Raw genomic sequence first — 13,862 nt, forward strand, 5'->3', positions numbered from 1 at the left:
AGTGATCACAGTTGTGAAAGTGCAGTTACTTAATAGAGAGCTGTGCAAATCCAGTCAATGGAAAAATCTGCACAGGTAATCAGCAAATACTGAGCAGATACACATCAAGTGAAATTCAATGTCTAAGGATAAAATGTTCAACCTTTACACGAGCCGTTATTATTGTTGTACATGGCGTGTTATTTCTGAGATGTTTACATACAAACGTTTGAAGACTTGGTGAAAAAAGGAACAAAATAATTGAGGTAACATTTTATTCACAAAATGTAACGAATCATTTGAAAAAGGATGATGTCCCAGTTTTAGTTTACTACAGTCAGCCTGAGTTTTTTTTTTATTTTTTTTTTTTAAATCTTTACCCCCTCGGTGCGCTCTTTAGGAAATACAAAAAAACACTGGAATAGGTTTTGGTCAGTGGAAAAATTACACAAGTTACCGTACATGTAATTACAACATATTCATCAAAGAGTGATTGAACAGAGTTAGTGGTTAAAATAGGGAATCACAACTTTGGTTCCCCTGGAAACATGGAGTACAAATGTTCCATTTACATTTTTGTTTTGCATCATCAGGCACTCCACAGTTTGTCGATGGATTTCTCGTCTTTGTTGCATAAAACCCACACGTCACACTTTGACATCTTTAAACCTGTCCTGATGTCTCTGCAGAATATCTGAAACATATCTAGAGTTCATAGCAACAGGTAATAGTGTGTTAAGGGGATTATTTTTTCAAGTTGTTCTGATTGGTTTAACAACTCATTGGATTTTTATTTATATATATATATTTTTTTATATACGTTAGAAAAGACTGATTTCACTTGGCAGTTGTGTGAACTCCTTGATTTTGAGAAACTGACTTAAGTTTTTTGAGTGTATGTTATTAATCAATCATTATTTGTATAGCGTCAATGTCAGTAAGTATGACCTTTTAAATGGAAGCCCAAAGCAGACAGGAAGACATTACATTTTATTTTACTCCACCTTTCTGTGGCAGAGAGTCATACTTGACTCCTTTATGTCGTTCTCTCAGGATAATAGTCTTCCCACGATAACGAGGTAATGTCTCCATATTTTGAGAAAATTACTGAAATCACCTCATTCATAAAGACTCCAACAAGATAAATAAGTCAAAATCTCATGAAAACAACCTAAATGTGCTTGTTATCATTTAAAAGAAGCAGGTTCTTTCAGTGGTAGTAGTACAATACAGAAAGAAACAGATGTTAAACTTTGCCCCATGAAGCCAAACTGTAGAGATGACTGATTTAATATTTGAATACTGAAGATAAGAGCAGTCTTTGTTGATAGTTTCTTTAACATTGAACTCATTTTCATACCATTGTAACAGAGAATTTCAAAGATGTCATCTTTAAACCGAACCAGGACATCCAGCCATAGCAGCTGCTGATAATGCTAAAAGAGAAACATTCATGTTTAAGAAACGGAAAATGGAACGTTCAGTTATCAAAACAGTTGGCAAATGATTCGTTAAAAAAATAACGAGTTATAGAAGCAGGTCTGCTAAGAGAAGTAACTACTGTTCCAGGTATGTTGGTCGTATCTATTTCAAACGTCATCTCAAATATTTGTAACCGTTTTCTGAACCTACTCTTTAGTTTCCGTTCTGCCTTTAAATGTCAGCGTCATTGATTCATTTCAAGCAGCTTCAGTGCAGTCTGATGGCAGAGCATGTGTCAGTGGATAAAAACATCATCAGTAAACACTTGTGGTTTAGAGGTCAGTCCTCAAAAACAACAGTTCCTCTCGGCTCATTTGCAGAGAAAAGGCAAGACGTCAAAGTCACTAACAGACTCTGACAACCGTTCACTAGAGGGACTACAAGTCCCAAACAAAACAAGGAGGCATCAGTAGATTAGAACTGATTACATCCATTTAAAGAGGAAGTGAATACAGACACTTCTCAAAAACCAGACTGTATTCATTTTTGGTATAAAGCTCTCTCCCATTGTGTCAGTAAAAGGTACAAGGTTTGTTTTGTAAGAAATTAACCAAACATCATCTAAAACACATGATCAGTACAGGAATGCTAACTTTTCACTTCTCCAGTTGACCTGGACTTCTAATGAAAACAGATAACTTTCCAAAGAGGCCATGAAACTATCATTTTCACAGAGTTATCTCACTACAGTCCCTGTTTTTGTGTGAAGTGCTTTGTTTTCCTAATTTTAGAAATTGAAAGAATCTGTTGGTAGCAACTAAATTAAATTACAATCTGTTTTTGTAAATCAAAGTACAAAAAAAAGTTTGGCCCTGACATCACCTAAAAGAATCAGTGAGAACAGGAATGTCTTGAACAGGAACATTCTCTGGATCTCAGGTTAACACAAATGCCCACAAGTTTCCCCCGAGCTGCGGGTCTGTAACCTCTCAGGAGGTTCAAGTGTTTACACTCAGGGAGTGCTCGGTGGTCGTCGAGCCGCTGCCCGGTCCCGTCCCGTTCGTCGCTTCTTCCTCGGCATCCAGACGTTTGTAGCGAGTGTGGAAGAAAATCACGAAGATGCAGGTGAAGAAACTGAACAGACCGGCCATCACCATCAGCGGCACTGAAGAAGAGAAAAATCAGCGTTAGGATTAAACTTTAGCTCCCACTGATCGAAAAACACAAGTTTTCTTAATGTCCAGGAGGATGTGTATCTGTTAGCTAATACTTAAAGCAACATATCTCAAACATCTTCTCTGAAACAGTTAAGGATTTATAGATTAGATCAGATGTAAATCATAAAATGCTTTAAATGTTGCTACTTTTTCTTCACAAAAAAAAAAGTCTGAACACGACTCTTAACAAGTGTTGTTTGTTGCCTTTGCACTGAAGAGGTTGAAAGTGACAGAGCTGAATTTACGACGGCTCAGTGCGCTGCAGCTCCAAACAAAGATGCTACTCATGTTGTTGTGACATCACATGACCTACCCCTCCAGCTCAGGACGGCGCTCCCGCACGTCGACAGAGGAGAGTCTGCAAGCCGTGTGGTCAAAGCCTGAAGGAGGATTATGAAGAGAACAGACTGAACCTGCCTGGAAAGGACACAAACAAAAGAGATTATTTAAACATGAAATTTCACATTAGGTAGAAAGATGAAGTCTGGGGGCTGAAAACTGTTTATTCTGTTGAAAAAAAATATTAATATTTAAAATCTGAGCAGATTTATAAATAACTATCTGCAACACAAACAGAAACAGGTTTACTTTGAGGGATGGATAAAAAAACAAAATGCTTTTAATCTGACCCTGATCATTAAATCTTTATGATGATTTTGATCCACTGTTTCCTGCCTGTACTGTAATGTTGGATTTTACCCCGATATAAAAAGGAGTCCAGCTGATGTCGCCTCTCCCACGGGATACGAACACTCCACAGAGAGCTCCATGGCCACGGGGTAAATGGCGTAACCAAAGAGGCCAAAAAGAGAGCAGACGGCAGCGATGGCGATTTTCTGATCCCGCATCAGAGACACCTGAGAGGAGCGGACAGAACAAACCGTCAGCTGCTACAGTGAAGGAAATCAGATTTGACACAAACTTTACAGTTCAATCCCCAGGCTTTTACAGGCATTGAGGTCATTTGTTGTTTTTACATCAGCAGTTTTAAAGTCTGCTCTCCTTTGAATTCACTTGAAATCCAAACAGTTCTGTTTCTGTTTGATGTTCTCACCACTGAGAAGGCGATGCAGGCCAGAGTAGTGAGGCTCAAGTTGATCTTTGTGACTTCAATGAAGTTCTTGGTCTTGTCCACGTACAGACCCAGAATCCCAGCGCCCAGGATGCCAAACACGATGAAGAGGGCGCCGCATAAACCAGCAAAGTCCTGCAGCGAGGACATGGAACCGGTTTATTGAGCAAATAATGATTAAGTTCCTGTTACATAAAGACTGCACTTTAGCTGTTAAATTTAACAATATTTGTTTACTCATTAAAGATCTATGGCCCCCTCTCCAATGTTCCCACTTACACATCTCTCTATCACACATTTCATCTCTGTGTTATGCTTGTACTGCTCATCACATACTTGTTGATCTAATTCATGCGGTCTTATCCTCGAGTGAACTCACGTTGGTGTATCCTTGCACACACATGATCTGCTCCAGCAGGGTGGAGAAGCAGCTGAAAACAGCCATGCCGGCACCGAAGCACAGCAGCAAGATGAGGTAGGCTTTGTTTTTCATCAACTGCAGAAAGACACAGAATAAACAAGGATTTGTAAGAGTGGCCTCTGAGGGATGGAAGCTCACTGCAGCAACAGTGGAGCAACGAGCACACACCGAGAACAGGAATGAGCTGCTGCACTGTGGATATGTTTCAGAGAGTTTGGGTTTTCCATGAACTGACCCCGTCTGTATAGTTTTATCATTCGATTCCTGTTAGACCTAAGTTGTAGGCAAAAATCCTCGATCTGATCCGAGCTGTGAGATCTGTGATCCGTTGCACCACTAGTGAGACATCTTGTGATTCCCCTTGTGATTCCCACACCTATATACAGCTGTCTGTTTTATCTCCATGGTAACTGTAACCTAAATTAATGTAAAGTTTTAATGCATGAAATGATTAGAAATGGGATCTGTCACATCAAGCCTTGTAGAGGTCGTATTCATGAGAAGGACTTTTTTTATCAATGTGCATAGCAACACATTCACTGCAGCTAGAACCAAGGTAAGAGCGTCACATTCAGGTGGAAATGTCACGGATGCAGGTGAGGACATCCTCACTGCAGGTAGAAATGTCATCGCCTCGGACTAAACTCATCATCGGCACGGTAAGAAGCGTCATCGCTGCGGACAGAAATGTCAGTCGCTGCAGGAGGAAAGCTCATCGTGCAGACCCACACAACATCACCAGAAAACATCTGGAGGAGCAAGATGATGCTGATGCTGATAAAATGTTAATTACTGCGGTGAATGATGACGTGGAGGTGTTCTTATGTTTTATGCCATGATGCTGCTTGTTGTAGATTGTATTTTATTTGAACTTGCTTTGTGCATTTGGACGAGGTTTACACATTTCTACTTTTGTGTAAGTTGTGTTCATGTCCATGTGTGGTCTAATTAATGTCCTCTCCTCGTTTTGAGAATAAAGATGGAGCCGATTGTTGGTCGTGTCTTTTGTCTGATGTGATCTTTGTTTGCAGAACAGGAGCCTGCTGTAAACCAGTTTTAACTGAGTCAGGCCAGTTTAATCTTTCATGTGTAATAAAGGAAATGAAATGAAATACTCTAGTATGCACAGAAGTCCTAAACTTCCCTAGATTTTATTTACTTTTAAGGGACAATCCTGCAATGAGAAGAGGGTAACCGGAGAAGACAAGTGAAAGATAGCATGAGTAGTTTATCTTAGAATACAGGTGATTCATGTTTATTAGAGGAGATGGAAATGTATAACTCTAATCTGTCTTGGTTTTTCATGCTCTGAGTCTTACTGCATCAATGAGGCGATCTGTCCTGTATTTCAAATATAATGCACGATCAGTTCTTATACATGCTGTGAATAACACAAAGAGAGCTGAACAGCTCAATATTATCAGAGTTTACTACTGCATGAGACATAATGTTAAATGGTAAATGGACTTGTATAAAACTTTTCTAGTCTTCAGACTACTCAAACCGCTTTTTTAACACTACATGTCACACCTACACATTCACACACTGATGGTAGAGGTTGCTGTGTAAAGAGACCATCAGATGTAACTACCGTAATCCCATTACGCACACTGTATGCATTCATATTCCACAAAAGATGCAATTTGGGGTTAAGTGTCTTGCCCATCAGACATGTTGCTGCAGGTCCTGGGGATCTAACCCTCGACCTTCCCCTATCGAGACGACGACTCTACCAACTGAGACACAGCTGCCCCAATGTTGAACTGTGTGTTTATGACGCCAATCTTTTTTCACTGTTAATGGAGACTCCAGTCTGCTGTGCCGTCCCTACGTTTCAAAGATAAACCTCAGAACTGTAACAAAGTTTTATTTCACGTCATCAGCCGCCCGTGCAGTGTGTGTGTGTGTGTGTGTGTGTGTGTGTGTGTGTGTGTGTGTGTGTGTGTGTGTGTGTGTGTGTGTGTGTGTGTGTGTGAGTGAGAGAGAGTGCTGCCCCTCTCTTGGCATTGAGTCTGCATCACGGACTCATTGCCTTCTCACATGGGGCCTAACCACTAGGCCATGTGCACCCCAAGACATCTCTTCTCATAGATATCAGATGTCCTTACTAAACACAGGGAGGGAACGTGTTAACCATTAGACCTTAAAAGATAAGTTGAAAGTCACAATGTTACCAAGGAAGAAGACATGGTCCCTAATGCTGCAGCTTTAGTCTTTCTATAAATAAAAAAAAGTGACACAGCTGATTCAGAGATTTAAAAGAGTTTAAAATTTCAATCTGTCTGTCCATGACACCCGGCCTGTATAATACTGGCCTTTTCCACCCTCCTGTCTGCTTACCAGTTTGAGCCCCTGTACAAACGGCTCGGAGCTGGATGCCTCAGCGCTGGCTGACGGCGGCGTCGGTGGGGTGCTGCTCCGTAGCCCCACTGTTGCTAGGAAACAGATGATGCATGCCGGGACTGCATAGGCCAGAAGCTACAGGAGGGGAGAGACACACATAATGTGTTGATAAATGAATGTCAGCACCTTAAACCAGAGACTATTTATCATCATTAGCAGGCGAGTCAACCCCAGAAAAGGACACACACAGTTCAGCTGCAGCAGCTCTCTCTCTATTAGCAGCTGATATCCCACAATGCCCCGCAGAAATCCCCTAATTCTAGGCAAACAGATGGAAGACCTCTTTAAGACGAAGAGAAGAGAAGAAGAGAGAAGTCCACAAATAAGACTCAACCTATAGCCTTTGAATTGATCCCTATATGCATCAGTCCAAGAATGAAGGAAGTCTTCTGCCAGCTTCTGAGCGGTAACTTAACACTCAATCAGAAGCCTGCCCAGACTTCTCATCGGTGGATTTGGAGTTTTTTTATTCTACTAGTTCGACTCACCAGGGATGGGATTTGTGCAGATGTTCGAGCGATCATGGGAGAGATGATGTTAGCCAGGAGGATGCCCAGGGGATTGGCTGAGGAGGAAAACGAGAAGTGGGATTTAAGAGCGATTCTGTTTCATGTCCTGTTAAGAATAAATGCAGCATTACCACCCTCTCTGTTCCTCTGTTTCTGTTTGTTCTTACACGCTACATATATACACACACTGAATCTGCAGAAATACTTCATATAATACCTCTTATCTTTAAGTAGAGAAATTATAATGAGAACATTTTTAACAGTGGTTAATCATGTCTGGACACATGCTTCATTCTGCTTTGTATGCATGAGAATTTGCTGACATGCCAAAATGTATTCACAGCACATGATGACATGGACCCACTTCCTACTTGTTTTAGGTACAAAGAGCAACAAAAAAAAAAGCACTCGAGGCAACAATGAATGACAAGAGGTTTAGACTTTTTCAGAAAACTGCTTCATGGTGACTAAGTAAAAACAACAAGAACAGCTGTTTCTTTAAGTTGGAACCATAGATTGATGAATATACAAAGTACACAGCCTTAAAGCGATGTTAAATGCTTTCTGATTTCCACTCAGCTTTCATCTGAATAAACAGTGAATCACTCACACATGGAGGCGATGGTGTTCGCAGTGGCACGCTGGTTGTCGGGGAACCAGATAGCTGCCAGCTTGGTGGGGGTGAAGATAATCAGGGGCTGAGCCAAGGCAGCCAGGGTCTGACCGAACATCACTATGGGGTACCGGATCATAAATCCCTGACCTGGTGGGGTCCCGCAGAAACGCAGCAGAGCTCCAAACATGTTCAGCCAGGACCCCAGAATCAACTACAGAGTGAAGATGTGACACAGATTCAGGATTCTTTAGTCAGTTTGATCATTGTGGCAGCTTTACATCTGTTTACTCCCAAACAAACAAATTATTGTTGTTGTTGCTCAGAAACAAACTACTAAAGACATCATTTAAGTTCTGTCCAGAATACCACACAGTTCCCATTCCTGCATGCTTTTAAACACACTTGACAGACTTCTATATTATATGGAGTTTCATTGTTTTAGAGGCAGATCATTAAATAGGAAAATGATTCATCAAAAAACTGTTGATGCACCAAAGTATTTATCTAAACAACCAACCCAACCCCCACTTACATAAAGGTAGTATATTCATAATGTTCTTTTTATAGTAATTAGTGAAACATCTTCTAGCTGTCGTTCTGGAACCTTATTTATTTTTTAAAAAACGCGATGACACAAAAAGACTGAAATCCTAACTTTCAGCAGCCAAAAGAATGAAAGCTCTTAATATTATATTTTTTTATTCTCCTCTCTCTCTCTCTCTCTGCCTGAAGACTACAGCATTTATAATGAATATTTTAGAGTATTAGTCTATTTGTAACATTAGATTAATATTTGTTCTCCTGCAGTCTTTCCTCTTTTCCCCCTGTTGTAGTCATTTTCCACTTGGTTACTTGTGTTGTTCTGATAAAAAACAAACCCCACCCTGCACTGTTTGAACAGGCTCTACCTAAAACAGTCAATCAAGAAAGAGATCTCCCAGTAAAAAACAAAACAAACCCAAAGGGTACTGGAAACAGGGACTGACGCAAAGCCTTCGACATAAAGGAGCTCCTGGTGAGGCCTCAGATCAGATCAGAGCGAGTGTCGTACCGTGATCCGTAGCCCGAGGGTGTCCAGCATCCACGTGGTTCCCAGACTGAGCGGTACGGCCACCACCATGAAGACCAGTGACAACCAGTTGATGTCCTCCAGAGACACGTTCAGATACTGGGCAGACTGGTCGGCTACTGGAGCGAAAGTCAGCCATAGCTACAAAGAATAAACATGAAGAAATCAATTTAAAAAAAATGAGATCTGAAAAATTGAGTCATTTGAGAGTAAATCACTTCCTAAAGACTGAGATGGGAATATAGTGCACAGGTTTTTTTAAGACAATTAGGTGTTTATAATTAGGACAGTATCTTTAAATATGAAACACAAAATGATCATCCTGCAGACAGCTTTATCTGCAGAGCCTGAAGATGTGTTATTTAATAGCTGATAATGCAACAGGTCACAGCAGAGCAGAGCAGGTTTCTTGTGTTGAAACTATTCAATCCACTTCATATAGAATCCTGGAGAAATCTCTGATGCTCTCTCTGTCCTTTTGTTTCAATATTTTTGTCCGTAGCATGTTTAGGTTATTGCATTTGTTTTGTATTTTTAAATTTGAGCCACTGTTTTGAATTTCTTTCTCTCCCTTCAACCAAATGTACACACGGATACAAATAAAGTGACCTGAACCTTCCTCCACTTTCTACGGAAACGTTTTCTTCTGTTTTACCCTGAAGATAAAGCTAAATAGTTCAGAAAAAAAAGACTTCTTAAATGTCCTTGCTGCAAGACTTTGTTGGTATTTGCGGCGCCCTCTTCATCGTTTTTTGGCGTCCCGGGCGCTGGTATTCTGGGTCTGCACAAGGACAAGACAAAGACTAAAAGTGTTGTATTTTGTCCTTAAATTGAAAAACTGTGCAACACCTTTCATCAAAGAAGTCTAAAATTTGATCAAATATTTCAATAATTTGAGATCTGGAAAAAAAAAAACAAGCAATCTAGACTCGTCATGGTCTTATATCAGTGTTGTTTACATTCTTTGTGTGGGTCACTAACACACATTTTCTAATGGGGCCTAGGAGCCTGTCTGAGGTCAACCCTGCACAGAGTCTGACCCAGCATTAACTGCCAGCTTTTCTGCATGCATGGCAGTTCTTAATTTTCTACCAGGATGACACAAACTTGGGTTGTATTTTGAACTATTGAGCTTTGTCACACCCTGGTGATAAACTAAATAACCTGTGTTGAATGATCTGTGTGCACATGTAGAGGTGTTTGGGTTTCTCAGGTTTGTATATCGTCATAAAATGTTGTTTAGGTTCTCAAAATTCCTCCTAAATCAATTTACAAGACAACAATCAGCAGCCCACCACTGCTTTTTGTTGTTGTTGTAAATCCCACCCTGATCCCGGCTAACGTCCGACAGATTGATGTCTAACAGGCTCATCAGCTGTTATTTGATGCATCATGAATGAGTCTTGGCCAGCTGAGGATCCTTTGTGCGTGTGAACACCAGCTCTGTGTAAACAATAGCTCCCATAGAGAGGACCAGTCCCCTGGGAGCTGCAAAAAAAAAAGGTGAGGGTAAAAGGAGGGGGGGTGGGGCTGTGTTTGCATGACAGAGACGGGCACACTTGCCTCCAGGCACACTCTGCTTTACAATGACAACATCTCCAGGGAATGATATCAAGTTTCTCTGAACATAAAGACACACCACATGTCATCCAAACGCCGTGGTAACAAACACGTCGTCTTTTAACCACTAAGCATTTCTGACATCTGAGACAATAAAGCTGTCAATTTAAGGAAGTATTTAAAGTGGCATCTGCTATTTACTCATAAGGAAAACATGTAAACAAAGAGAAGGGGGTGTGTCTCCATTATTTGATTATTAATAAGACAGTGAAACAACAACCTCTCTACAGTCTAACAGGAGTTTATCATCGTATACAGGGGGCGAGCTTACCAGTAATGCTAAATATGACTTGAATGTCATTTTGGATGAATTGATATATCGTACAGGTAAAGATTTATTCAAATTATGTGTAACCTAACACAGGACACCAGTGAGTGAAGCTCAACATAATACGGAAGCCTAAAATTGCTACAATAAGCAAATAATAGAAACCGAAATGTATGACAAATAAGAATTCTAAGCTATTATATCTGAGATCAAAATTATAATGTACCAAATAACAATCAAAGCAAACAAAAAAAAATTGTGTTTAGAGATATTACACCACCTAATCATTGAGTATGATTAGGTGGTGACAGAGCATCTCTAAGTATTGACTATGCCAAAAATAAAACTGCATTCATTTGGTGTTGGAATAATCTGAAATAATAGACCGAATAATGAACTATATTTTGTAGATTTATTTACACCATAGTTCTCTTTTGCATGATTTTGCATTTTGAATTTCTTCTATTCTAATTCTATTCTCCGTTTTATTTTGTTGAGTGAAATAAAAAGTCTTCATATATAAAAAACTTAGTGTAACATTTGACTCTAGTGTGGTAAATAAACACACAATATCTTGTTAAACTAATGTGATAGATGAAAAATCTTTACCCTTTGTACTTGAGTATGTTTGAATGCCAATGCCTCGTAAATTTACATTTTTTTTATTGGCACATCAAATCAATAATAAGTTGACATGAGAATGTGAGTGAGCATTGCCAGAAGAAAATCCCATGAGCTAGCAAGTGGCATTCTCCACTCAGAATATTAATAGAAATAGTAATGAGTTAATAATTTGTACACAATATTTTGGGACGCAGTAGCTCAGTCATTATAGGGACATGGGCTGGGAAGCAGAGGGTTGCTGGTATAGTTTGGTCTGGTTGCTGGAGAAGGTCACTTTCCAAGCACTGCACCAAATCCCAAACTCTCTCTTGTGTGCAGCCATTCACTCTGACATCTCTCATTTAGTTCATGACCATTGGATCCTGTTTGTGCATGTGTGTGTATACCTGGCCTATATGTGTGTGTGTAGTATCTCTGATAACAGAGTGTAAAAATTGAATTATGTCTTCTTCTCATGTATGTAACTGGACTACGCTTCAACTAGCTTGCAACCAGCTAGCGACTTAAAAACTATTAAACTATTGCAACAAATGCTTTTAAATTGTTTAATGTTGGTTGTTAAATGTACCCATTGTATTGTTATTTTGACATTCTTTGGTTATTTGAATATATTTAAATGCTGAAATTACTTATCTTTTAATTTTTCTCTGTGTTTTTCAAACCAGAATATAACATACTACTCCCAGGACATGTTGTGCTTGAGTTTAAGTCATAAATTCTCTGTTTGATTTGTCTTTATTTTTTCTTCTGTATATTGTAGGAAACGAGTTAAAGGGGACATATTATGTAAAATCCACTTTACAGTGTTTTTGAACATATATTTGGGTAACCTGAGGGCACGGTCACACTGGCCATCCGTACCGTGCCCAAGCACGCTTCAACGCTAAAGTCCAGTTCGTTTGACCAGTGTGACCGCTCTGTATCGTGCTAAGGTACGGTACACTTCCTTGGCTTTGGCACACTTCGGAGAGGTGTGCTTCGGCACGGTACACTTCATGCACGAGCACAAGCACGCGGGTACACAACGCTGACAGCCTTCATTATGGAGAAATCCAGAGTTTCATGGCTGTATCTGACTAAAATGACACAATATAAGCCACAAAGTAGCTGTCATGCTCTGTGTTGTTCTTTTTTTATTTATTTATTGCTGTGTCTGATTAAAATGGCTTAAAATAAGCTGAAAAGTCAGTAAAGTAGTTGTCATGCTCTGTGTTGTTCTCTGATGTACAGACGCGGACTCGACTGCGCGTCTCTTTTTCTCTCTCTCTCTCTCTCGTCCGCTTGTTTGTAAACTGAGCTTCATAATAACATAAAGCGTGCATGTGTTGTATTACGACGTTATGTACAAGAGGTAATCATGCTTAGGCACGGATAGTCCTGTGTAGTGGGAATGGCGCTGCGGGGGGGGGGGCAATCGTGCTTGGGTACAGCACGGTACGGATGGCCAGTGTGACCGCGCCCTGAGTGTCTACTGACCCACAAAATGTGAAATAAATCCATCCGGTCCTTTGTTTGTGGTCTGCCTAAGTCTTACAACACAGAGAAAAATGCTCAGTTTCAAAATTGCATTTAAAGAGACACACACACCAAAACGAAGCGTTCTGAGTGAGATGGTTTATACAGGGTCACAAACCTCCTCTGGTGCTTGATTCATGTTATATTTTGACCAAAGCACAACAAAGATGTTTCATTTAGACCACAGGGGACTGTTTGAAAAGGTGGAAAAGGGGTATAATGTGTCCTCTTTAACATATATAAATGTATAAAGTTAGGAGTTATGGCATTGGAATGGTTCAACAAATTGATCCAGAAAGTGTCCCATTTTACCAACACTCACCCTACACATTGCTGCTTTAAGATTTAAGAAGTCCGTCCATCACGGATTGTTTAATTTTGGCACAATTCGGCTTCCATAAAATCTACATTTGCGTCAAGCTGTATTAAAATGAACCTGTAATTTACTGTCGTGTAACCCTCTTCGCTAACTCACCGTCGCGTTGGAGCAGTTTAACAGACACAGCACCAGCAGGACAAACCACCTCCTCTTGTAAACCTTAAAAGACAGAAGTTTCTTCAGTTCTTGGTTTGGTCCTTTCAGAGCATTCACGGCAGAGTAAACACTTTGAACTGCCGGTGAAACTTCGCCTTCTTCCTCCATTGTTGTTGTGGTCGATGTTGAAGCTGGTTAACACAGTACAAATATCCAAGGCATCACAAAGTTCATGTCGGCGGTCACAGGGTCCTTAAAATACACATATACTAGGTTATATCTTTTAAAATACACTCTGTTAATCCATTAAGTTGTCTTTAGGAGTATTATAAAGCCATTTAAAATGTGACGGCTGGGAGAAATCGGAAAACACCCCTTCACGATTCGGGTCAGCCGCCGGGAGTGTCACGGTACTGTACCAAAGATCTTCTATAAAAACGATACACCACTCGGTTGCTAAATAAACGGCACTGGATATAACCACAACCTTCTGGACATTTAAAAACAATTATCCAATATGCAGCTTAAATAAATACAGAATCCCATTTAACATTGGCACACTTGGTCTACCATAAAAGTTACATTTTTTAAAGGTTTGATGATGTTTTCTGTAACAAAAATGTGTGATTTCTTTCTTTTTCTAACGTTTTCC

At 40.0% G+C, this 13,862-nt stretch overlaps 1 protein-coding gene across 1 annotated transcript; it reads right to left on the reverse strand.

Annotated features, from left to right (window-relative positions):
* Positions 1-1,251: 1,251 nt before the first annotated feature.
* On the reverse strand, positions 1,252-13,612 carry slc49a3 (solute carrier family 49 member 3). The gene is made up of 10 exons (XM_061048547.1): positions 13,211-13,612; positions 8,691-8,849; positions 7,634-7,850; positions 7,003-7,079; positions 6,452-6,589; positions 4,070-4,186; positions 3,673-3,825; positions 3,318-3,475; positions 2,932-3,035; positions 1,252-2,566 (listed from the first exon to the last, which is right to left on the reverse strand). The coding sequence occupies exons 1-10, from the start codon at positions 13,376-13,378 to the stop codon at positions 2,400-2,402; spliced, it is 1,458 nt and encodes a 485-aa protein (XP_060904530.1). The 5' UTR covers positions 13,379-13,612; the 3' UTR covers positions 1,252-2,399.
* Between the last annotated feature and the right edge of the window lie 250 nt (positions 13,613-13,862).

The sequence above is a fragment of the Labrus mixtus genome, chromosome 10 (assembly GCF_963584025.1).
Source record: "Labrus mixtus chromosome 10, fLabMix1.1, whole genome shotgun sequence".
Lineage (NCBI taxonomy): Eukaryota > Metazoa > Chordata > Actinopteri > Labriformes > Labridae > Labrus > Labrus mixtus.